The 23,149-nt window shown below is 41.1% G+C and overlaps 1 protein-coding gene across 2 annotated transcripts in view; it reads right to left on the minus strand.

Annotated features, from left to right (window-relative positions):
• The window catches only part of LOC109414175 (DCN1-like protein 4), a 43,258-nt gene that overhangs the window by 4,174 nt on the left and 15,935 nt on the right, over positions 1-23,149 (minus strand). The window contains exons 1-4 of one of the 2 annotated variants that reach the window (XM_019687959.3): positions 18,001-18,193; positions 17,818-17,915; positions 16,309-16,562; positions 16,039-16,246 (exon numbers count right to left, since the gene is read on the minus strand). In XM_019687959.3, coding sequence (XP_019543504.1) covers positions 16,039-16,246; positions 16,309-16,562; positions 17,818-17,915; positions 18,001-18,014 — 574 coding nt within the window. In that variant the 5' untranslated portion in view covers positions 18,015-18,193. Of the gene's footprint in view, positions 1-16,038; positions 16,247-16,308; positions 16,563-17,817; positions 17,916-18,000; positions 18,194-23,149 lie in introns of those variants that run through there. The other variant, XM_019687957.3, reaches the window with a different exon arrangement.

Genomic DNA, 23,149 nt, shown 5'->3' on the forward strand with positions numbered 1-23,149 from the left:
GCGTCTATCAAACAACGCACAAATGCAAATGGTCATTGAGGAAGTTTTAATATATTTAAAAGCTAGTGCTGCAAGATGTAATCGTAAGTTTGAAGGTATTCATGATTGGACTTGTAAAAGACTTGGTGTTCATGAGATAATTATGAAAGAATTCCTGGATGACTTCTTGGAGAATTTCTTGGCTTCTAAAAGAATTTCAATACAAATCGCTGGAGGAATTCCACTAGAAATCCTTCAAATAATTCAAAAAATCTACAAGTAATCCTAAAAAAACCCTGGGGTGAATCCCTGAAAAACATTATGAACGGAATACTGTAATTTTTATAACTAACCGCTGAATAAATTTAATAAAAAAAACCCCAGAGAAATTTCGGAAGAAATCATTACAAGAATTCTCGGAGCAATACCTGCAGGAATCCCTGGAGTAATTTGTGAAAGTATACCTGGAGGAATCCGAAGAGCAATTATGCTAGGAATTTCAGGAAAAAAATCTGAAGAATCCGCATCAGAAATCTCTTTAGAAATTACTAGAATTTTTTTTAGATGAATCCTTCGAGGAATTTCTGGATGCATTCCTGGAGGAATCCTTAGAGGAATTCTTCAAGAAATCACAGGAGGAGTTCCTAGATGTATTTCTGGAGGATATCCGGGAGAACCTTCTGGAAAAATTCCATGCGGAATCTCTGGAAAAGTTCCTGGACTAATGCCTGGAGCATTAGGGGATTTTTTTATTATCGTACAAATTGGTATGAAGTTTCTGAAGGTTATGAAATTAGGTAGGGATCATATATATTTGAAAAACTAAATTGAAAAGGATCAGGGTCACCTAATTTTCCGGAAAACTCCAGTGAAAATCAAACATTTTCCACAGACACCACCTAGGGTCTGGGACCATTTGGGCAGGAGCACCTATTTTGGGCACTTGCTGCTATAACTCAGTCAATTTCAAACCGATTGACTTGAATTTTTACACATGGTTAGATACTGTGCGTATCTGATCGTGACTCAAAAATCAAAACAATCGGTTCGAAATTGACTGAGTTATAGCAGCAAGTGCCCAAAATAGGTGCTCCTGCCCAAATGGTCCCAGACCCTACTTTGAAAAATCATAGAACGAAGCATCATAGGCACATTTTTTTGTGAAACCATAAGCAAATTTTCTCAGCAATTCCAAGAAAGATTTTTTGAGGAAATACTAGAAAATTTTTTGGACCCATTCCTGGCGGATTCCCTGGAAAAGTTAATGGATTGATTGATTGATTTGTCTTTTTTTAAAGAGACTTTCAGCCCTTGGCTCCAAAGTTAATGGATAAATTTCTGAATGAGGCATCCCTGAAGAAGTTCCTAGAGCAATGCCTGAAGCATTAGAGAAATTTCTGATAAAATTCCAAGATAAATTTCTAGAAGAATTCCCAGAGGAATTTCTGGAGGAATTCCAGGAAGAATTCTTGGAGGAATCTCACGGAAGAATCCTTACAGGAATCCCTGCAGGAATTTCTGGTATATTCTTGGAGGAATTCCTGGTGGGATTTCTAGAAGAACCCGTGAAATAACTCCTGGACGGATTTCTAGAGGAATCCCTGGAGTTGAAATTCATGGATTAATTCCTAGAGGTTACCTGAAAGAATTTCCCTTGGAAAAAATCCTATAGAATTTCCTGAAGAATCTCCTGAAAGAATGTCGGAAGCAATCTCTAAAGGATTTCCTGCAGAAATTCCTGGAGGAATTTTTTTTTTTTTTTTTCTTTATTAGAGAGACTTTCAGCCCTTGGCTGGTTCGTCTCTAATATTTTATTTAATATACGTTACATACAACTTATTCACTTCTTTCTGTTACTCGCCTTACTTCTAGTTACCATTGGTAAATTGACAACCGAATTATCCAAAATTTCTTCGATCTCATCCAAACTTTCATGAGACTCTTCATTTTGGGAGCACTGGTTCTTAATCTTGCGTTTTGGTGTATTTTCCTTTCTGTCCGCTGACAGCCGTCGCTTGTGAGCTGTATGTGTTTCGGCAAGCTCACTATCAGTAGTTTCAGCTTCGCTATTGTTTGAGCTCTGATCACCGTCGTCACGTTCTGGTTGCAGATGGGCTTTCTTCTTTTCATCTCGCGCTGAGTGTTTTATGTGTGCAACGTTGTTTTGATTTTGGACTCGTGTTGGCTGCGGGGTATCCAGCGGTGGGAAATCAGTTGCGGTAAATAGTGCAGTGGTTGCCAAGGTGTTTGCTGAAGCTTGTGGTGCTACATTGTTGTTGTTGTGTGGATGGGCCTTCTTGGTCTTGGGCTGATTTTGATATGTGATCAGTGTGGTGTCACCGTCAATGGTGACATACGAAGGAATTGGCTGATTGAGCTGCATCCTTACTACTCTAACTCCGTTGAGAAGCCCAGGGAAATAGTGTTTCCACCTTTCCCTGCTGATGGATATAATGGTTCCAAACTGCCGCAAGTGCTCGGCTATTACCGCCGACGGTGTTTTGGGCGGCAAGTCATGGACTCGTATATTGATTGCACCATCTTCCACATACACAGGTACTTTGTACACACTTTCGCCACATTTTACAATGTGTTGCAAGTGGTGGGCATTTTGATACCGCTTGGCTGTGTCCATGTCGATCATCTCCACATAGACACAATTTTTCACATTGTGGAATTGGATGTTTGTCACATGTTCAATGTCTAGGTTTAGCTCTTCACAAATGAATTTGTGAATAACCGAGAACTCGAGGTGTTTAGGTAAAACACTAAAATCAACTACCAAAGTGTTCTCCCTTTTGGCACCCATGTTGTCGCGAAGTATTTAGATAGCAGCAAAGGAAAGCACGTCCGAACCGTACAAGCAGTAGCTGTCAACTGCCTGGAGGAATGCTGTAGGAATTTCCGAAGAAATTTCTGGAGGGATTCCTGGATCAATTTCTGAAGAAATTCCTGTAGGAATTTCTGAAGAAATACCTACGGTAAATCTTGGTGGAATTTCTTGAGGAGCCCCTGGAGACACTGCGGTAGTAATTTCTGAGGAATTCCTAAAGAAATTCCTGAAGGAATTCCTATATGAATTCCTGAAGGAATTTCTGAAGGAATTCCTGGGGTTTTTCTGAAGAAACCTCATAAGGAATCCCCGCAAAATTTCTTAGAGAAATTTCTACAAAAATTCTTGAAAGAATCCCTGGAGATATTCTTGGAAAGAATCCTGGAGAAATCCCTGAAACGAATTTCTGGAGGAACCTTAGGAGGGATTCCTGGAGGAACTTCCGGACAAGTTCCAGGTGGAATTTCAGGAGGAATTTCTGGACAAATCTTTATAGGAAATCTTGGGGAAATTCCATGGAATAGTTCCTGGATGAATGCCAGGAGGAATCCTTCAATGAATTCCTGGAAGAATCTCTAGAGGAATTCTGGAAGGAATCCATGGAGAAATTTCTGAATATATTCATGAAGAAATTCCTAAAGATATTCTTGGAGAAATTCCTAGAGAAATTCTGAGAGGAATTTCTAATGGAGTTCCAGGAGAAATTTCCAGAGGAATTTCGGGAGGACTTACAGGAGCAATTTCAGAAGGGATTTCTGGAAGTATTACTGGAGAAATCATCGGAGGAATTTCTGGAGGAATCCATGAAATAATTCCTGGAGGAATGTGTAGAGGAAACCGCGGAGAAGAAATTCCTGGATTAATTCTTGGGGGAAACCCTGGAAGGATTTCTGGAGGAATTCCTGGATCCATTCCTGAATAAATTACCGAAAGTATTCCTGAAGAAATACCTGGGGTAATTTTTGGTGAAATTCGTGGTAGAACTCCTGGAGGAATCCCTGGAGAAATGCCTGGATGAAATCCTGGAAGAATGCCAGGAGGAATACTTGGAATAATTCTTGAATGAATTCCAGAAAGAATTTGTGGGGAAATTTTTAAAAGAATCCCTTGAGGATTTCCTGGAGGATTCCTGAAAAAATATTTGAAGGAATTCCGAGAGATATCTCAGGAGGAAATCATTCAGGAATCCCAGGAAGAATTATTGGAATATTTCTTGGATAAAATCCGGGAGGAATTCTTGGGGTAATTTCTAAATTAATACCTGGAGGATTTTCTAGACAAATTCTTGGAGAAATCGCGGTAGTAATTTCTGAAGGAATCGTGGATTAATGCCTGGAGGAATCCCTATAGAAATCTCTGGAGGAACTTCTGGAGGAATGCCTGGAGTAACCTCTGCATAAATTCCCGGAGACATGCCTGTATCAATTCCTGGAGGAATCTCTCGAGAAATTCCTTAAGAAATCCCTGGAGGAAACCCTGGGGAATTTCCTTGAAAAATCCCTGGAGAAATTCCTGGACTAATGCCTAGAGTAATCTCTGGATACATTTCTAGATGGAGTGGAGTTTTCAGAAGAATTCTGGGTGCAATCTAGTGGAGTTTGGAGTTTTTAGAAGAACTCCCGAAGCAATCTCTAGATGATTTGCTGGAGAAACTCCCAGGAGAAATTTCTAAAGAAACCTCTTGAAAAATTCCTAGAGGAATCCTTAGAGAAATTCCTAGAGAAATTCTTGGAAGAATCCCTGGGAAATATCTTTGGAAAATCCCTGGAGGAATCCCTGAAGCAATTTCTGGAGAAACCTCAGGAGGAATGCCTGGAAAGTTCTGGACAAATTCCTGCAGGAAGTTCTGGATAAATTCCTTGTGGAATCCCAGGAAGAATTCCTGGATTAATCTGTAAGGGAATTTTTGTGGAAATTCCTTGGAACTATTCCTGGAAGAATTCTTGAATTTATTCCTGGAGGAATCTCGAGAGAAATTCTGGAAGCAGTTAATGGAGGAATTTTTGAAGAAATTCCAAATTTCTGAAGAAATCCCAAGAGAAATTTCTGAAGAAACTCCAAGAGAAATTTCTGAAGAAAATCCAAGAGAAATTTCTAGAGGAATTCCCAGAGGAATTTTTGGAGGAATTCCAGGAGGAATTCCTGAAGGAATTGCGGTAGTAATTTCTGAAGGAATTCTTATGGGAGTTCCTGGATCAATTCCTGGAGGACTTTCTGAAGGGATTCTTGGGGTAATACTTAAGTTATCTTTTGAGGAATTCCTGGAGGCATCCTTAGAGGAATTTCTAGAGAATTACTTGGAAGAATCCCTGAGGGAATTCTTACAAAAAAAACCTTGAAGAATCCCTAAAACAATTTCTGGGAGAACCTCAGCAGGAATTCCTGGACAAATCTCTATAGGAAATCTTGGGGAAAATCTGTGGAATTATTCATGGAAGAACTGTAGGAGGAATTTCTAAATGAATATCTTGAGAATCCCTGAATGAATTCCTGGAAGAATCTCTAGAGGAATTCTGAAAGGAATCCATGGAGAAATTTCTGAAGGAATTCCTGGAGAAAATTTTAGAGGAATTCAGAAAAGAATTTCTGGTGGAGTTCCAGGAGGATTCTCTGGAGGAATTACAGCAGGAATCATCGGTGGAATTCCTGGAGGGATCCATGAAATAAACCCTGGAGGAATGTGCAGAGGAAGCCCTAGAGAAGAAAATCCTGGAAGAATTTTCGGAGGAATGCATGGAAGAATTCCTGGATCCAAACTTGAATAAATTCCTGGAGTAATTCCTGAGGAAATATCTGGGGTAATACCTGGAGAAATTCTTGGTAGAACTTTTGCAGAAGTCTCTGGAAAAATGGCTGAATGAAATCCTAGAGGCATGCCAGGAGGAATAAAGCCTGTATCCGCAATAATCGGGACACAGAAATATGGCTGCAACTCTGCAATATATACATTAAAATTGCTCAATTTTTGTCTGATAATATCTCAAGATGTGTTTATTTCACCTGCAAAATTTCAATTAAATCGATGAAGTACCTTTTGTTGTAGCAATGAAACAGTAGAACGCGAGCAATTGAATTTTGTACAGCCCCTGGTTCAGCTTGTCTGCGCTGTAACTTTTGAATTTGACGAAAGAAATGGCTGAAATTTTGAACACAAACCTCTCAATATACATCCCTTGCATAGGCAAAATTTCAAAAAAATCGATGCACTATCAACAATTTTATAGCCGAAACATATATTGGGGCTAACCGTGATTTTAGCCCCTCAGACAACAATTAGTGAGCACCCCTTATTGTTTCGATTGTATTGTTGAAAGTACTACACCAATAATCACCAAATTTTGCAGGAATAATATACACATAATCAACTACCTTCTGTGAAAATTTCATGAAAATTGGCAGAGACATGTAAAAGTTATGAATGGGCAAACATCTCACATGAATAACATGAAACATTTTCACTAACACTATCCCCTATCAACCCCTATCAAAGTTGATGAAATTTTGCAAGAAAGTGTCTCTATAAGTATCATAACTGCTCACGAAATTTCATAATTATCCTTACAGAACTTTGAATTGTAGCGGAAAAGAACCATCTAGTATGCGAATGAAAATTGGTGATGATTGTACAAAATCTTAAAAACCACGTCTGTTTGTTTGTCATCTACAGTTAAAAGTAATGCATCGATTTTAATGAAATTTTGCCCAAACAATAAACAAACATCGAAGAGTTCTCAGTTAATTTTTGATCAATTTTTTTTTATTCAGTACAGAGTTACTGCCATACTTCTGTGTCCCGATTATTGCGGATACAGGCTTTACCTGGAATAATTCTTGAAAAAAAATCCGGGAGGAATTTCCGAAGGAGTTCCTGGAGGAATCTCTGAATTCATTCCTGATGAAATACAAAGTTCGATTTCTGAGGGAAATCCAGGAGGATTTTCTGAAGAATTACTGAAGAAATACTGAAGAAACCGCTGAAATTCCTGAGGAAATCCTGAAATCCTGGATTAATACCTGCGGGAGTTTCTGAAGGAATCCCAATAAGAGTTCTCCTAGAAATGTTTAAAATAATCTCGGAATTCGTTTTTGTAAGAATAACAGAAGAAATTTTTGGTGAATCCCTGGAGGAACTCTGAAGTAATTTCTGCAGAAACCCGATGAAGAATCCCGGAAGCAAGCCCCATTAGGAACTCTTTATGGAATCTCAGGAGAGCTTTCTTAGCAAATACCTGGAAGAATTTTTGTAGGAATATTCCTGGATAAAAAAAATGAAGAAATCAATGTCTGCAGTAATTGTTGAAGAAATACTAGGATCCCTAGTGGAGCGGACCTGGTGAGATGGTTAGAACACTTGACTATCACGCCGAGGACCTGGGATCGAATCCCACTCTGACAAACTCGCAAAATGTGAGTTCTTCCTTCGGAAGGGAAGTAAAGCGTGGGTTCCGAGATAAACTAGCCTAGGGCTAAAAATCTCGTTAATACAGATAAAAAAAACTAGGATCCCTAAAGGTTTTATGTACAAATTTTTCAAGCAATTCTTGGAGTGTTTTTTTAAGAATCTCTAAGTAAAATTTTTTAAAAGAATTTCTGGAATACATTCCTGCAGAAATACTTCGAATCATTCCAGATGTAATTATTGGAGCAATCTCTAGTGGAACTTTGGAAGGCATATATGGAGATATCCCTGTAGAAATCTCTGAATACCTGCAGAAATACCTTAAAGGATCTCTGGAGAAATTCCTGAAGGAAACTTCGAAAAAAGCACTGTAACAATTACTGGATGAACCTCTAAAGATACCCCAGGACAAATCCCCGAAAAAATGTCTAGTAGAATCCCTAGATAAATTCTTGATTGAATTTCTGGAAGAAGCCAAGATGGAATCACTGAATTAAGCTATGGAAAAAAAAATCTTGGAGAAACTGTTCGAACTCATATAGTTTACAAAACTATGAACAAATCTGAAACAGTCATTTTGATTACTCAAAACTACAATACTGATTTGCATATTCACATATCGGGTGCCCATCCCGCTTAAAATTCATCTCAGGTCAGGCCCCCCCTGGGCCCCCTCCAGGAAAAAATCCTAGTTACGCCAATGAATACAAATATTAAAACGGCCAGGCCCACTGTGCAGACTAATGGTTTTGAAGGACTTTCAAAAACTAGCGGCAATTAGATAACCCACGTATGAATAACATAATTGACGCCATTTTTTGAATATGATTAAGGAAGAAACGGGGACAACCGTACCAACCGTTTCATTTGCAGGGGGATGGGGTATGCACGTATAATCGTTGGGAGTGGCGTAGCTAAGAAGGTTAATGTACACTCCATGGTAGTATAATTTCCAGGGATGGGACAATGACATTTACACCGTATGCCCTGGCCCTAATGCCTAACGCTTAAGCGCCTATACTCGCTCTCTGAAACGAAACAAAAAAGTAACGCTACAAATCTCTCCCATTTGCATGGTCAAGTTTGACAAGTTTGATAAAGAAAATGGTACAATAACTACAGTAAAAAATAGAAAGATCTCACCCAATTTGAACCGGAAATCAATTAAAACATTGATCTTAAGGAAAAGCTGCATTCACCCATTAATGAGAAAAACATTAGTTACACCATCCTCTTCCTTGTTCTTTGCGTTTTTAATATTTGAGCTTTGGAACACCGATCAAAACGAAAACGATCCGAGGCGGCGTTGACATCATGACCGCCACATAATTCCATTTCACCTCTGTCAGCAGACATCTCTCTTATTCCGATGCATCAGAAGCTTTTACTATTTCTATTCAATTTTCTTCATTAACTTCGATTTTCACTGTCAAATCCTCAAAACAAGCAACATGACGAGCAAAAAAAACGACTCACACGCGGATATCACTTGAATTGATTCCGCTTGCATCAGTTGCCGGTATCCACCCGACCTAAACACACGAATGGAACATTAAAGTGCGAGGCAACCCATTTTATAAATCCTGCAATCCTCAGCTGATTTTAGTACTGCGCGTTTCGCCGTAAATCCACCCGCAAATTTGATCGCAATCGTAAATAGATGTACGCTTTGACGATAAATTGATTTGGTGTCTTCTTCAATAAGTTCGCAAATTACCCCAGGAATAACGCGCATATGACACCAAAACGGTTTCTCGCAGTCGCGCACGTCTATTTACCATTGCGATTGAATTTGCGGGCTAATTTTTCCCGCAACGCATGATATAGCTTGACGGACAAACACCTGGCGGACGATCGTCAGCGATTCACACTGTAAGTAAACACCAGGAACAGGAAAATACCACTTTCACACTGAACCATAGCACAAGCAGCAGAGCCATACAAAGTCCTATCACATATCGCACAAATAAAAAACGGATCTGATCACAATTCGCACTAATATTGACAGCATTTTGTATTAAAATTAGACGAATAGCAAACAATCGGGAAAAACACTGCCGTGAATCGCATATCTGTCCCATTTGCATAGGAAATCCAGCAAAGATGGGACTGATATGCGATTCACGGCAGAACAGGGAAATTACCGGAAATTCGCTTAGAACTGGTATTGAAAGTCCAGGATAATCATTACTATTGCATTTTTATGAAAGTTAATGTAATTATTATAAAGCAAGATCTATAGTTTTTAAATCTTACGGTATTAGATAAGGAGGTCGAAATTTAATCAAAAGATTAAAACTTTTTTAAAGATTGCTTAGAGATTTTGAATTCTTCTTAGATGTGTTTTAAAGAGTTATATTAATTTTTGAAAAATGGCGTTTTCTATTATAGACTGTTTCAGAAATTATAAATACACTAACGATTAACTGCCATTTCAATTTGAGCACAATATCCAAAAAAGTTTCTTCTAGCTCTTATAGTAAACATGCTAACGAAGCAAATAATACCAATTTTGTTGATGTTTCTGGTAAAAGTTAAAAAATAGGGCTCTGTAAACTAGATGATTGAAATTTAAAGTTGCACAAATTGGTCAAAAAATGTAGCATGGTAGAATAGAAAAAAATCTCACAGATAAAATATTTTATTTCCAAACACAATAAAAATTGCTGCATCGATAATAAAAGATATTTCTCGATTGGTAAGCGTAATTTTTACTGGAATATTTGATCAAGAACCACCATTACGGGCCTTCTCAATACAAAATTTTTTGTTTCAAATTTCTCAACAACACCAGTAGCAACAAACGTTAAGCAAACGCATGTCTTAATTACTGCTTACTGCATTCGTTTTTATGGTATGACAAGTTTTTCCATCTGAAGGATCGAATGAGCTGAAAAAATAATGGAATCCTCCCAGGATTCTCTCCGGAATCCTCCCAGGATTCTCTCCGGAATCCTCCCAGGATTCTCTCCGGAATCCTCCCAGGATTCTCTCCGGAATCCTCCCAGGATTCTCTCCGGAATCCTCCCAGGATTCTCTCCGGAATCCTCCCAGGATTCTCTCCGGAATCCTTCCAAGATTCTCTCCGGAATCCACTCAGGATTATCTCCGGAATCCTCTCAGGAGTCTGTCCGGAATCCTCTCAGGAGTCTCTTCGGAATCCTCTCAGGATTCTCTCCGGAATCCACTCAGGATTATCTCCGGAATCCTCTCAGGAGTCTGTCCGGAATCCTCTCAGGAGTCTCTTCGGAATCCTCTCAGGATTCTCTCCGGAATCCTCTCAGGATTCTCTCCGGAATCCTCTCAGGATTCCCTCCGGAATCCTCTCAGGATTCTCTCCGGAATTCTCCCAGGATTCTCTCCCGAATCCTCTCAGGATTCTCTCCGGAATCCTCTCAGGATTCTCTCCGGAATCCTCTCAGGATTCTCTCCGAAATCCTCTCAGGTCAAATGGCCATTGAACCAAACTGCCATCAGGCAGAATGATCAACATGCCCTCATTGCCATACAATTTATACTTCCTGCTGCTTATAATGCTCACTATATCTGAGATTTTAACTTTTTTTTAGGAATAGGCTGTTAAATATGTCAAGTCACACTGTTACATTTGTGCTTCAAATACTGAAAATTAAAACAGAAATGTTCCCTTCTTTTAATCAAAGGTTTTTCTTTCGAGTGGCATATTGTTGTTAAGCTTATGGCAGTTGAACTGTTAAATCTGTGGTAGAATTTAACACTGATAAAGAGTTGGTTAGCAACCATACTGCATAGTTCATTAAAGATTTTTCCTTCTTTTAAAAATAGGCTATTCTTTCGAATTATACTGTTACGAAAGAGTGGAAAGTCACATAAAAATCAACCAAAAATTACATTTATACAGGCAAATAAAACACGAACGGTGTGTTTTTTAGATAAGAGACCTGTTTTAATAGAAGCTTGAACTTCTCATTAGTCAAGCATTTGGGATTATGATAACATATGGGAACAAATGCCCAAAATGGAAGATAACGTGCCTCTGGAGCCGGCCTTCCGATGAGTATACAAATTAGTTTACATATCCTTTGAAGCCATGTAACTAATAAACGAAAGAAATGATCAACAAGATTTTTGAATTGTTTAATTTGTTTACATGGTGACTGTGTTAAGAAAATAAACAAAAACATTAGAAAAACTGTGAAATTATAATAAGTTTTATGAGAAGAGAAGAAATTCAAAACCATCTCAACTAAACCAATCTAAAGTGTCGTAGTGCAAGAGCCACAATTGAAATGGGCAATACAAAGTTTGCCGGGTTAGCTAGTCTATATATATAAAAATGCAGTGGCATACGTGGGACCGCGCATAACTTGCGAACGGATGGTCCGATTTGGGTCGTCTAAGTTTTGTTCTGTTAGTTTTCACCCAAGGAAGGTTTATGAGCAGGCCCCTGGCATAAATGAAATTTATCGTAGCCAACATCCAACTGCCTTATACTCATATTCGTGCAAATTGAAACGAGCGTGTAATCAACAAACGCAGCTTTTGTTTAATGTTGTGAGCCACACACGAAATCACATTCACAATGCGTGTTTGTTGGGTTGCTTTATTCAACTAATCGCATGCTCCTCTTACCGTACATTAATATTAAAGCGAGTTTGAAATGTTTTGTGATCATAAGAGGTGGAAAAAATGATTCCAAAAACTGATCAACAAACCAAAATAAATGTTAAACAAAAAATTGTTGATGTTTTCGCATTTGACAGTGGGCGCTATTTACTAGCGCCCAGGACATCCTGTCTACCATGATTCCAATGCATTGATATAGGCCGTGTCAGGGGCCTGTTTATGAGGCCAAAAACATGGAAAATTGGGTTTTCATACATTTTGAACGGGGACTTGGGCGCTTGGCTAAAGACTTGAAACGTCAAAAAACGCAGTAGGCAAGACAAAGTTTGCCGGGGACAGCTAGTTTTATATAATATATATTGTCTATTCGGTTGGAATCAAGACAGACATTCAATCAAAAACTGCCATTTTCTTGGCACACAAGTGTCGCAACTGTTTCGCATCTAGTGCGCTGTGTTGCTGACAGCAACGGGAAGGATGCGCACTACTTTTGACATAATTCAAAAACGTCGCAAGTCGGGTCGCGTCGCGACTTGATTGAGCGACGTCCGGTTTGGTGGCGGCCCGACAATATCCTTCCTAACGAATCGCGTAGGTAAAGGCTCAGTAATAGTGCACGGTTTGGGTCGAAAAGACCACAATTTACAAGGAGGGTGCAATTTGTGAGGACGTCCCACTCACATGGCCATCTTGCTAATCGGACATCTTCGGTAATATGTTGCTATAGCCTTGTAATATGTTAAATATGTTATTTAACATATAAATATGGATATAAACATGTTGTTTAAAAAGGTCGTTTTTTGCGTGACGAAATTTGTGCATCTCCACTCCAAGTAACTGATATGAACATGTCTATAAAATAGCAATACAAAAAACTTACGTTCCACGCTATCAATAGCAATTGATACAAAAATGATTGCTTTCTACATGTTTGAAAATACTTCCCTTATATTAGCGTAATGGCCAATGTTTATACAAATATCAATACAAATAGTCAATATTAGCGCATAGCATCAAATTGTAGCATTATTTACGATACTTTCAATTGTTTGGGACGTCAAGGCATGCTTTTGTTATGAAATATAATGGTTTTCTATAGAAACCCTGATTTTTTAGGGGTTAGGCCCTTTAAAAGGGCGTAACTCAAAATTTCGTCTAACGATTATTTTAAAAATTTGTCCAGAGGTGTAGGAATAATAAAGAAAGAGAATGGCGTCTCAGGTTTTGATGGTATATTTTTTTTATAATAACGGTAAATGAAGCACCGTGAAAGTGTATTCTGATTAAACGTCGCGATCACCAAGGCAATCTTTGATTATTTCATTCTCAATTTCATGAAACATTTCAAATAATCAGAAAATCATGGCTTACGCAGCAATTTAAACTGTTTAGTGAGTCCCCGCAGCAATTTAAACTGTTTAGTGAGTGACACGGTAAAGGCTGGGTATGCTACGCAATTCAGATTCCATTGTGATCCACTATAGCCTCTGCCCAGCAACTCATATCCCTACCTTCTCGTGGTACAAGCCGGAAACTATGAGCAACCTAAGGGAAGATCGGGTAACCAACCCCGGTGGGAACTTTGGTCATAGGCTGACAGGGAAGGGGGGGGGCGTTGCTTCGGCAAACCTGAGCGTCTGTTCTCCAGGAGGAGCGGCACACAACAGCGTCTGATCCCCATGTTAGGGGCGGCTGATCTACGTCCGAGTACCAGGGTGTAACGAACTGGCCCAAAGTTGGGCGCCAAATGTAACCGTTCGTTCGAACGTGCTTTCCGGTAACGTTAGCAGATGGCTTATGCACCACTCCGGAAGGAGACCATTCAGGGTTGCCCGGCCTGAGACCTCTCGAAGGAAAGGATTTTTGGGTCCAATCACTGGACAGAAAGCACGAAGCACGTCTGGCTACGTTGATGCAACAAAAAGACCCTCCCTTGGATTATATTCCAAACTGTTAAACTGAATAAAGACCACCTAGCCGATAGTCTAGACCACCTTTACGCCTGTTCTCATCACTGGCTGGCTGTATACGTAAACCCCTCACTGTTTCCTGGAAGATTAGGGAGAAGTCCTTGGTTGGATTCGGAGTAGTCTTCTCGCTCAAAATAACTCAAGCACAGGTCGGTTTGTCTGTGGTACCCCTGCTGTTTTATTCAAAGACATTCCTATATTTAATTCGTAGGCCTCCTTTACCGACATTAAACTTCCTCTCTCTTTCTCTTATTCTAATCTGTAGAGTCTCTCCAATTCGTTAGAGTGCAGAACGGTTTTGGAGGAGAAGAACGCAGCGAGGGCGGTAATGCTGCAGCAAGGGACTCGACAGAACGTGGAGCGTTATAAACAGAAGCGAAAACAGCAGACCCACCTCTTTCGGGAGAAAAAGCGCCGCCTGGAAGAAGCGGAGTGCCGTTCCCAAGAAACACGGAATTTCTATCAGAAGCTCAACGCATCCCGCAACGGCTTCGTTCCGCAAGCCGAAATATGCAGGGATAAAGACGGAGGCCTCTTGACGGACGGACGTGAGGTGATCGGAAGGTGGAAGCAGCACTTCGATCAGCACCTGAATGGCGTGGAGAACGTAGGCACGGGAGACCACGGCAACGGAGGAAACGTCGACGCCAATGCAGCGGAGGACGGAAACGAACCAACTCCCACGCTGAGGGAAGTTAAGGATGTCATTCATCAGCTCAAAACTAACAAAGCAGCTGGTAAGGATGGTATCGCAGCTGAACTCATCAAGATGGGCCCAGAAAAGTTGGCCACCTGTCTGCATCGGCTGATAGTCAGGATCTGGGAAACCGAACATCTACCGGAGGAGTGGAAGGAAGGGGTAATCTACCCCATTCACAAGAAAGGTGACCATTTGGAATGTGAGAACTTCTGGGCGATCACTGAATGCTGCCTACAAAGTGTTGTCCCAGATCATCTTCCGTCGTCTGTCACCTAAAACGAATGAGTTCGTGGGAAGTTATCAGGCTGGCTTCATCGACGGCCGGTCAACAACGGACCAGATCTTCACCGTACGGCAAATCCTCCAGAAATGCCGTGAATACCAGGTCCCAACACATCACCTGTTCATCGACTTCAAAGCGGCATACGACAGTATCGACCGCGCAGAGCTATGGAGAATCATGGACGAAAACGGCTTTCCTGGGAAGCTGACTAGACTGATTAAAGCAACGATGGACGGTGTGCAAAACTGCGTAAGGGTTTCGGGTGAACTATCTAGTTCATTCGAATCTCGCCGAGGACTGCGACAAGGTGATGGACTCTCATGCCTACTCTTCAACATCGCTCTGGAAGGTGTGATGCGACGAGCCGGGCTCAACAGCCGGGGAACGATTTTCACGAAATCCGGTCAATTTGTGCTTTGCGGACGACATGGACATTATCACCAGAACATTTGGAACGGTGGCAGAGCTGTACACCCGCCTGAAACGCGAAGCAGCAAAGGTCGGACTGGTGGTGAATGCCTCAAAAACAAAGTACATGCTGGTAGGCGGAACCGAACACCACCGGATCCGTCTGGGTAGTAATGTTACGATAGACGGGGATACTTTCGAGGTGGTGGTGGAATTCGTCTACCTCGGATCCTTACTGACGGCTGAAAACAACGTGAATCGTGAAATTCGGAGGCGCATCATCAGCGGAAGTCGGGCCTACTACGGGCTCCAGAAGAAACTGCGGTCGAAAAAGATTTACCCACGCACCAAATGCACCATGTACAAAACGCTAATAAGACCGGTGGTTCTCTACGGGCACGAGACGTGGACCATGCTCGAGGAGGACTTGCAAGCACTCGGAGTTTTCGAGGCAGCGATAGAACTGGCCCGTGAAAGATTCTATGGAAGAACTATGAAAATAATTGTTCGAATCATCAAAATTACGGAGATATGAACATAAAAGGATAAAAGCATTGAAGCGGGCAGGCCATAGTGTGCAGTGTTGTTGAAAATTTCCTATGGGTCAATTAAGCATTCCACATAGAATTACCGCACCGCACTATTTGCGATATATGTCAAGAATTGATTGTTGTAGTTTATGAAAACTTTCATGCATTTTTTATTGTTGATGTTGAAAATTGTTCAACGAATCTATGTTTTAATATTTTTACAAAAGATTTCTACCTGAGTTCAAAAATTACTTCATGAGTGTCTGACTTCAAGATTATTCAGAAGTTAACATGAAAGTAGATAGAGAAAAACACAGAACAATTTACTTACATGCTCCATCGACGTCGTAGTTGGTAAGATCATTTGAAATAGTACGGGAAAACTCGAGGATATTACACCACTGATCCTTGTTGATCACTTTGTACTTGGACTGCTCCAGGAACTGGGCGAATTGTGCATAGAGGGGCCAGTGCTTGCCGAGCAGTAACTGCAGCATCGCTTTCGCCGTCTCGATGTCCATACTGCGCTGGTCTTTGTCCTGTCGATGAATTGATTTGAGTCTAGAGAAAATTACAACAAAAGTTTTACTAAGAGACCTACCCTAGCGAAGTCGTACGCATATCTGTAGATGGTTTTGAACGCGTTCGGGTCGTTCAGCAGGTTGCGCAGGTAGTCGAGCTTGCACTGTACTTTGCCGGCCGTATCGCACTGAAGATCTGTCAGCCCTTTCAGCCACTCGCACTGTGTGAAGAAGCCCATCTGCCGGGCGCCCATTTTGTACGCCAGCACCAGCATCGCCACATTTTCCGGTTCAACGCCAATGTCCTCGCAGAATTTCTCCATACCATCCGGACCTGCGTGAATGAGTGGATGAGTGTTAGGTGAATATGTTATAGGGTGACGATGGGTATTACCGGCAGGTTTGTTCTCTTCGTCATGGGGGGTTTTTGTGGGCCGAATTGCCTGAAATTTTGGCATATAAATCAGCTTGATCGGGAAGGATTTGAGTCCAACTCTGAGACCTACAGGCTTCAAAAAACCCCCCATGACGAAGAGAATAAAACTGCCGAGAATACGGAAGTTCCCCTAGTTCATTTAGCGTACTGTGGGAAAAACTTTATTCATTCACCCAACTAGTGCATAGGTTCCCAAATGGTCGGCAGCAACCCCCTTCAATATTGACCTCCTTAGACAGAATCTCTGGCAGTCTTATAGGTGAAGTTTAAATAAAATAATGAAGAGAACGAAACTGGAGAAGTTTTTTTTTTTAGAATTGCTTTTAGAATTTCAAACTAACTCAATAAATACTCTAGAACAATCTAGCAAGCAAACTCATAAATACTTAAGCATTTTTTGACGGACTGAGAGAAATGACTTAAGAAATGATTAATAGCGAATTGAATTGAATTGATAAATAGCTTTCTAAGTCTGCAAGTTTGTTGACTAGAAGCTGTTCAGAGAACTGCGAAAATATGAAAAATCCAGCAACAACATTATTCGGTATATTAAAGTATTTAATAATCCAAAAAGCTTTAACAGAAGATCCTTCAGGTTATAATTAGAAGTTGAGAGTTCAAAAAGAACTCTTCCAGTGTTGTTGGTTACTTTTCGAAATCACATAGATAGGTATTGTTTATTTGAAACACATTTCACTCCGGAGAGCAAAGGTCGATGTGCACTACTATGACTATCTCAATGAAACATTTTTATTCGTTCGTTAGGTCATACATTAACACCTTTTTAACCATTCATTTCAAAGAATGTATCATTTCAATTGAAATAGGAAAAACGATATCAAATAAAAGTAACAAGTAGTTAATGATTTGCTTGTAATCTACATTTTGTAATTTGCCTACTCACTTTTGTATTGTCAAACTCGTAATTCTGTTAATTTATTACTCTGTCACAATGTTTTAATATCCAAACTGCAATTTCCTTGACCTTATATATGGTACATCCAAAAGGTTATCGTTATGAATAAATAAAACAATTACAATTACAACAACAGAAAATAATATCATCATAGAAAAGTGAACGAATATTGAACTGTGAGTAGTTACTGACACACTGACGGTAGCCCATTTCCCACTGTTGCATTGTTTTTCTTACCTAACGTATCGGGATCGTCTGGCGTTGTGTACTCGTGGAACCAGGTCAGGCATCGCTTTTGACTGAATGCATCGTCTACTTTATTGTACCGCCGAGAACTGCAAACAACAAAAAATACAAACAATCAGATTACTCAACTCGCTTCTTCGAAAATGAAGAAAAAAAAATCAAGATCAACTCAACATTTCATCGCCCATGCCGACGGTCAACCGTTTTAGTATATGCCTTATCTCTCGCGAAGATACTAATCAGTTGATTATTTTACAGGATACAAAAGCCTTATCGCGCGCTACTGCAAGTGGATTGGATGACAAAGAACCGAAAAGTGTCGTGATGCTACTACAGCTGTTAAATCTCTTTTGGGAAGTGAATCCTCTTCATCGTCTTTACTTGTACCCGCTCTTGCATCAAGATGAAAATCGAGCACACATGATACAGGGTAGATGTATCAATTATGATTATTTTGGCAATTAGGGACATCGATCCAACTTTTGGAATTCAGGACACTGATCAATACCTTAAAACAAGATTGAAACCTTATTTAAGGTAATATTTAGGCCATTTTTGTATACCGATATAAATGCGAATACTCCATTCGAGTGTAATATTTCTCATAACGCCATTTGGCATAATATGAAGAACGACCAATATTAGAGAAGAAGGAATATTGCTGTAGTAATGCCAAAATAGGGTATTTTCATATGATACATCTTTACAACTGATGAAACAATGAGCATAGCGGTTTTATTGCCCAATGTTGATCATTACTTGTACATCCACAACTGGCGCATCTACCCTGTCTAAAGGTAGCACCGCGCGCGAGAATTATTTCAGATCCGTTCGCGAGCGACATCGCGACGAAGGATAGGATAGGAAGCTGCCGAAGTCTTTCAGCAGTGGCTCACCACCACCATGTACCTATATCTACGCTCATTTTTCTTCTGGTGGCTAAAAATATCGGCGATTCTCTTTTCTTTCTGTCGTCATAATATGTTTTCTTTTCTATTTGGTATGTTGTTGGCTACACCATCATACCTACCGCGTGCCATCGTCTGGTCGCGCTTTGTCGGCAAAATATGTTGATTCGAATAAGAAAGGTCGTCGCATTCATGCGGGGGACATGTGTAATGAGCGTAAAAGTTGCGCGCGCGCGACATGCAATGCCTACTGCGCAATGTCACGTCGCAGCACCAGGCGCATATTAGAAGCTGCACAGTGGAGCCATTCGGTTTTATGTTAGGTCAAAACTATTGTCATGAAAGTTCCCGGCTGTAGATGCTTACAAGAAACCTTAGGAAACTACCTAACAAAGCTATATGCAAGAGCTAAGGTTTCTAAGCATGCTATAATCAAACTTAGAAAACCTTCGAAAACATAGAACAAAGATCGAGTAATCAATCCTGGTGGGACTTAAGTCATAAGTTGTCAAGGAAGACGGGCTTTGCTTCTGAAAGCTTGAGCGTGTGTTCTTCAGGACAGCGTCTATTCTCTATGTTAGGGGGTAAAATAAACGTCCCAGTGTCAGTGAAGGACTCATAGCTCAACGGTGCACAATAGTTCATCGGAAAGTTAGGGAGTTGGAGTCAGACCGTAGAACAGAATAGCCACGAAAAATCAGCAACAAAATAATAAGAACCGACGACAATAACCCAGGTGACGGAACAAAATTTACGATTGGAAACCCGGTACATGGAACTGCCGATCTTTCAAATTCATCGGGAGCACCCGCATGCTCGTCGATCTACTGAAGAACCGCGGCATCGACGAGCTGCAGGAAGTGTGTTGTGTTGGCCGACCCCCATATCTGGTCAAATTACACGATCGCAAAAGAAACACACGGAACACTTCTACGGATCACAGAACATTTAATCGGTGTTTCTACAGAAACAGTTGACTTATAACTAAAAGAAACTGCATTATAAACAACAATACAAGTCTCGATCTGTTATGGTGCGTCAGCGGCAGTGCTGCCAGTATTCATTAAAAACAAGTTATGAGGAGCGATCACTGACTATTCAACATGTTGCACACTGGATCCATGCCCAAGTAACCAGTAAGCATTTAAAATAGCATTTCTTCAACATTATAGTAGCCTTTACGACAAGGCGTTTAATGCTAATTAGCCGTATATGCGCCTTTAGTGCTACCTCACAGCAGATTTTGGCAAAATAACGGGCTGTCTTAGTGCAACACCTTCAGGAACGTCGTGACGAAATGTCTAAGTAGCGTAACGCCTGGTCGAGCAAAAAAAAAAAAACAAAAATAGATTGACGTTTGCTTCTCGTTCTCTCAGTCCGCTTCCCCGCTTCATCGTCCTTCCATATTCCAGCTGGTGCTAGGTGATACTTTTTGCTCAATTTTGTAGTGATGTGGGTTTGAACTTACGATTCGGAGATTGATCATATGTGCTGCTGATTCTGCTGCTCCTGATCCGCGATGCTACAGCTGATCCGGTGTCGAGCGTTGATTTTATCGCCAAAATAAAGAATGATTGGATTGCAGCTCTTGTTTCAATATCCCAAAACTTGTTTTCAAATAGATATTTAATTGTGGTAGAGCGTTACCATTCCTTCTTTTATCTTTGCAATATTATTCTTTCTTCCCTCTTTTAAACAATATTATGATCTACCAAAGCATCCACCTATTCGGCACACATTTTCCGACGCAATGATAATTGGTGATTTTTTGATGGACAAATTCCCAATCCAATCCATTTGCAGTTGAGTTTTTGCATGAGTAGGGAAAAATGAAGAAACAAATCAGATGCACAAATTTGTAAACAGAAGCATAGGCTCTGTAAGAGAGAGACAATATGTGTTGCCTAATGCATAACACATCTCTCAACCTCTTTGCTATTAGCATTTAAAGAGCAGTTGAAAAGCGTTCTGATTGCTCCGAAGTGAAAACACCTCAAGCAGTTGAAATGCTAATTAACAGCCAAAAGCTTTTGAGCAGCACAGCTTATGCTAACTCAAGGCAGTTATGCATTCGAACTGCTTATGTAGGGCAGCAAGCAGTTCAAATGCATAATACGGGCTACTGTACGGCTTATTCAAATGCTTAGTGGTTACCTGGGTGGTGCGAACGTTTGAAGGCTTCATAACAGCTTTCATCGTGATGAGTGATATACAGAGCCGCATTATCGGTTAAAACCGATCGACTAAAGAACATGCAGTTCGATTATTATTAACTCTTTTTCTTAACGTGACAGCCCTCACTCCGGAGGCATTGATGATGACGCAGCGAACATAACTAGCGAGAATGAGGTGACGTTTATTGCGACGACGAGTATCAGTAGCGGAAGCAGCGGAGCATTAGTAGCTGCAGAGAGTCGGAAGATTGAATGGTTCCTGGACTCAGGCGCCACAGACCACATGTTGAAGGGCAAATCGTTATTTGAAGAATTACACCCATTGAAGCGAAAAGTCAATATTGCTGTAGCGAAGTCTGGTCAAGTGATCATATGTAGCACAAACCGCAGGCACCGTAAGAGTGGATAGCCTGGTCAACGAGAAAAAGCAGCCGGCCGTGGTAAACGAGGTGCTCTACGTACCGAAGTTACAGTGCAACCTGTTTTCGCTGCGACGATTGGAAGACAGTGGAATGGCGGTGAAGATCGTCGGCGGTAAAGTGCCAATAGAGAAAGATGGACGAATTGTGGACACCGGTCGTCGAGCTGGTCATCTGCATCCCTACGTAATGGTAACACAGCAACAAGTGTTAGTGCGATGGCGTCCAAACGAGACGGATTCGAATTGTGGCATAGAAGATACGGACATCTAGGCACCGCGAGATTGAAGAGTCTTTGGAAACACGAGATGGTAAAAACTACATCGAAGATTGAAAACCGACCGAGTAGATGCATATGCGAAGTTTGTTTGGCTGAAAAGCAGACTAGACAAGTTTTCGAAGAGTCTACGAACCCACGTTCAAGCAGATTGCTGAAAACGGTCCATTCGGATGTTCACCCGGCTACTTGGAATAGAAAGCGGTGAGATATTTCTTGATGATTTTAGTCACTTCACCGCAGTCTGCTTGTTGGACTCCAAAGATAAAGTACAGGAGTTGTTTGAACGTGGCCCAGGTGTGAAAGTTTCAAAGCTCAGATGCGATAACGGCGGAGAATACATACATACACGAGCAAATCTTTCCGTGACATTTGTCGGGCCGAAGGAGTTCAATTGGAATTTACCGTGCCGTACAGTCCTCAACAAAATGGAGTTGCAGATAGGATGAATCGTACGCTGTCGGAAAAGGCGAGGTCGATGCTTCAAGATGCTGGATTATCGAAGTCACATACTGCTGCATACACGTTCAACCGAAGTCCGACGTCGGCGGTTCAAGAAAAGAAGACTGCGTATGAAATCTGGTACGGCCAAAAACCAAACGTAGACAAGATGCGAGTTTTTGGATCAGTAGCGTATACGTGAGTATCTAGAGAAAAGCGAGACATGTTGAATTCCAAGACTTCGAAGAATTTGATGGTTGGATACACAACGAATGGGTATCGCATTTAGGACCCCAGAACAAGGAAGATCTTCACGTCCCGGGATGTAGTGTTTGATGAGCGGAATGCTGTTGAAAACACAATGTAACCTGTACAACCGACGATGATGCCGTACGGAACGGACGGAGAGGAATTGGTGGACGTGACGGTGAGGTGATTGAGGAAGCGACAGAGATTCCTGCTCCAGAAGCTCCACAATTCGATGAATGAAAAATCTGAAGTGACTGACGAGGCTAACGAACCGATCGGCGTGCTCCCTTCGCAACTAAAACGTGGCAGCTGCCCTGCAGAAGTGTCCACGAGGCATGGCGGATGGGAGCACAGAATCCCCGGTAAGTTCCTAGATATTATGACTAGTTTTGGAATAAACTCTGGCGATCAAAGTTTCGCAGGTAGGTACCACCGAACCGATTGATGATTCCGTGATGGTGTGTGCACTAAATGCTGAAGCGTACGTGGACAGTCTACCAGCAACCATACCTGGACTGCGAGAACGTAGTAACTGGACGCACTGGAAAGATTCCATCGACAGAGAGCACGATTCTTTACGGAAAAATGACAATTGGGAGCTGGTGCCGAAGCCGCCCGGAAGGAACATTATCGACAACAAGTTGGTGTTCAAGATCAAGCGCGCTGAATACGGAAATTTGGATCGTTACAAGGCACGTATCGTAACAAAAGAATATTCCCGGAGGAGAGGATTCGACTTTGGCAAAAACTTGGCACCTGTGTCGAAATTTACGACAGTTCGAAGATTGCTAGCAGTGGCGAATCAAGAACAGCACCATGCACATCATATATACGTGAAACTGCATTCCTCAACGG

Source organism: Aedes albopictus, chromosome 3 (genome assembly GCF_035046485.1).
Source record: "Aedes albopictus strain Foshan chromosome 3, AalbF5, whole genome shotgun sequence".
NCBI lineage: Eukaryota > Metazoa > Arthropoda > Insecta > Diptera > Culicidae > Aedes > Aedes albopictus.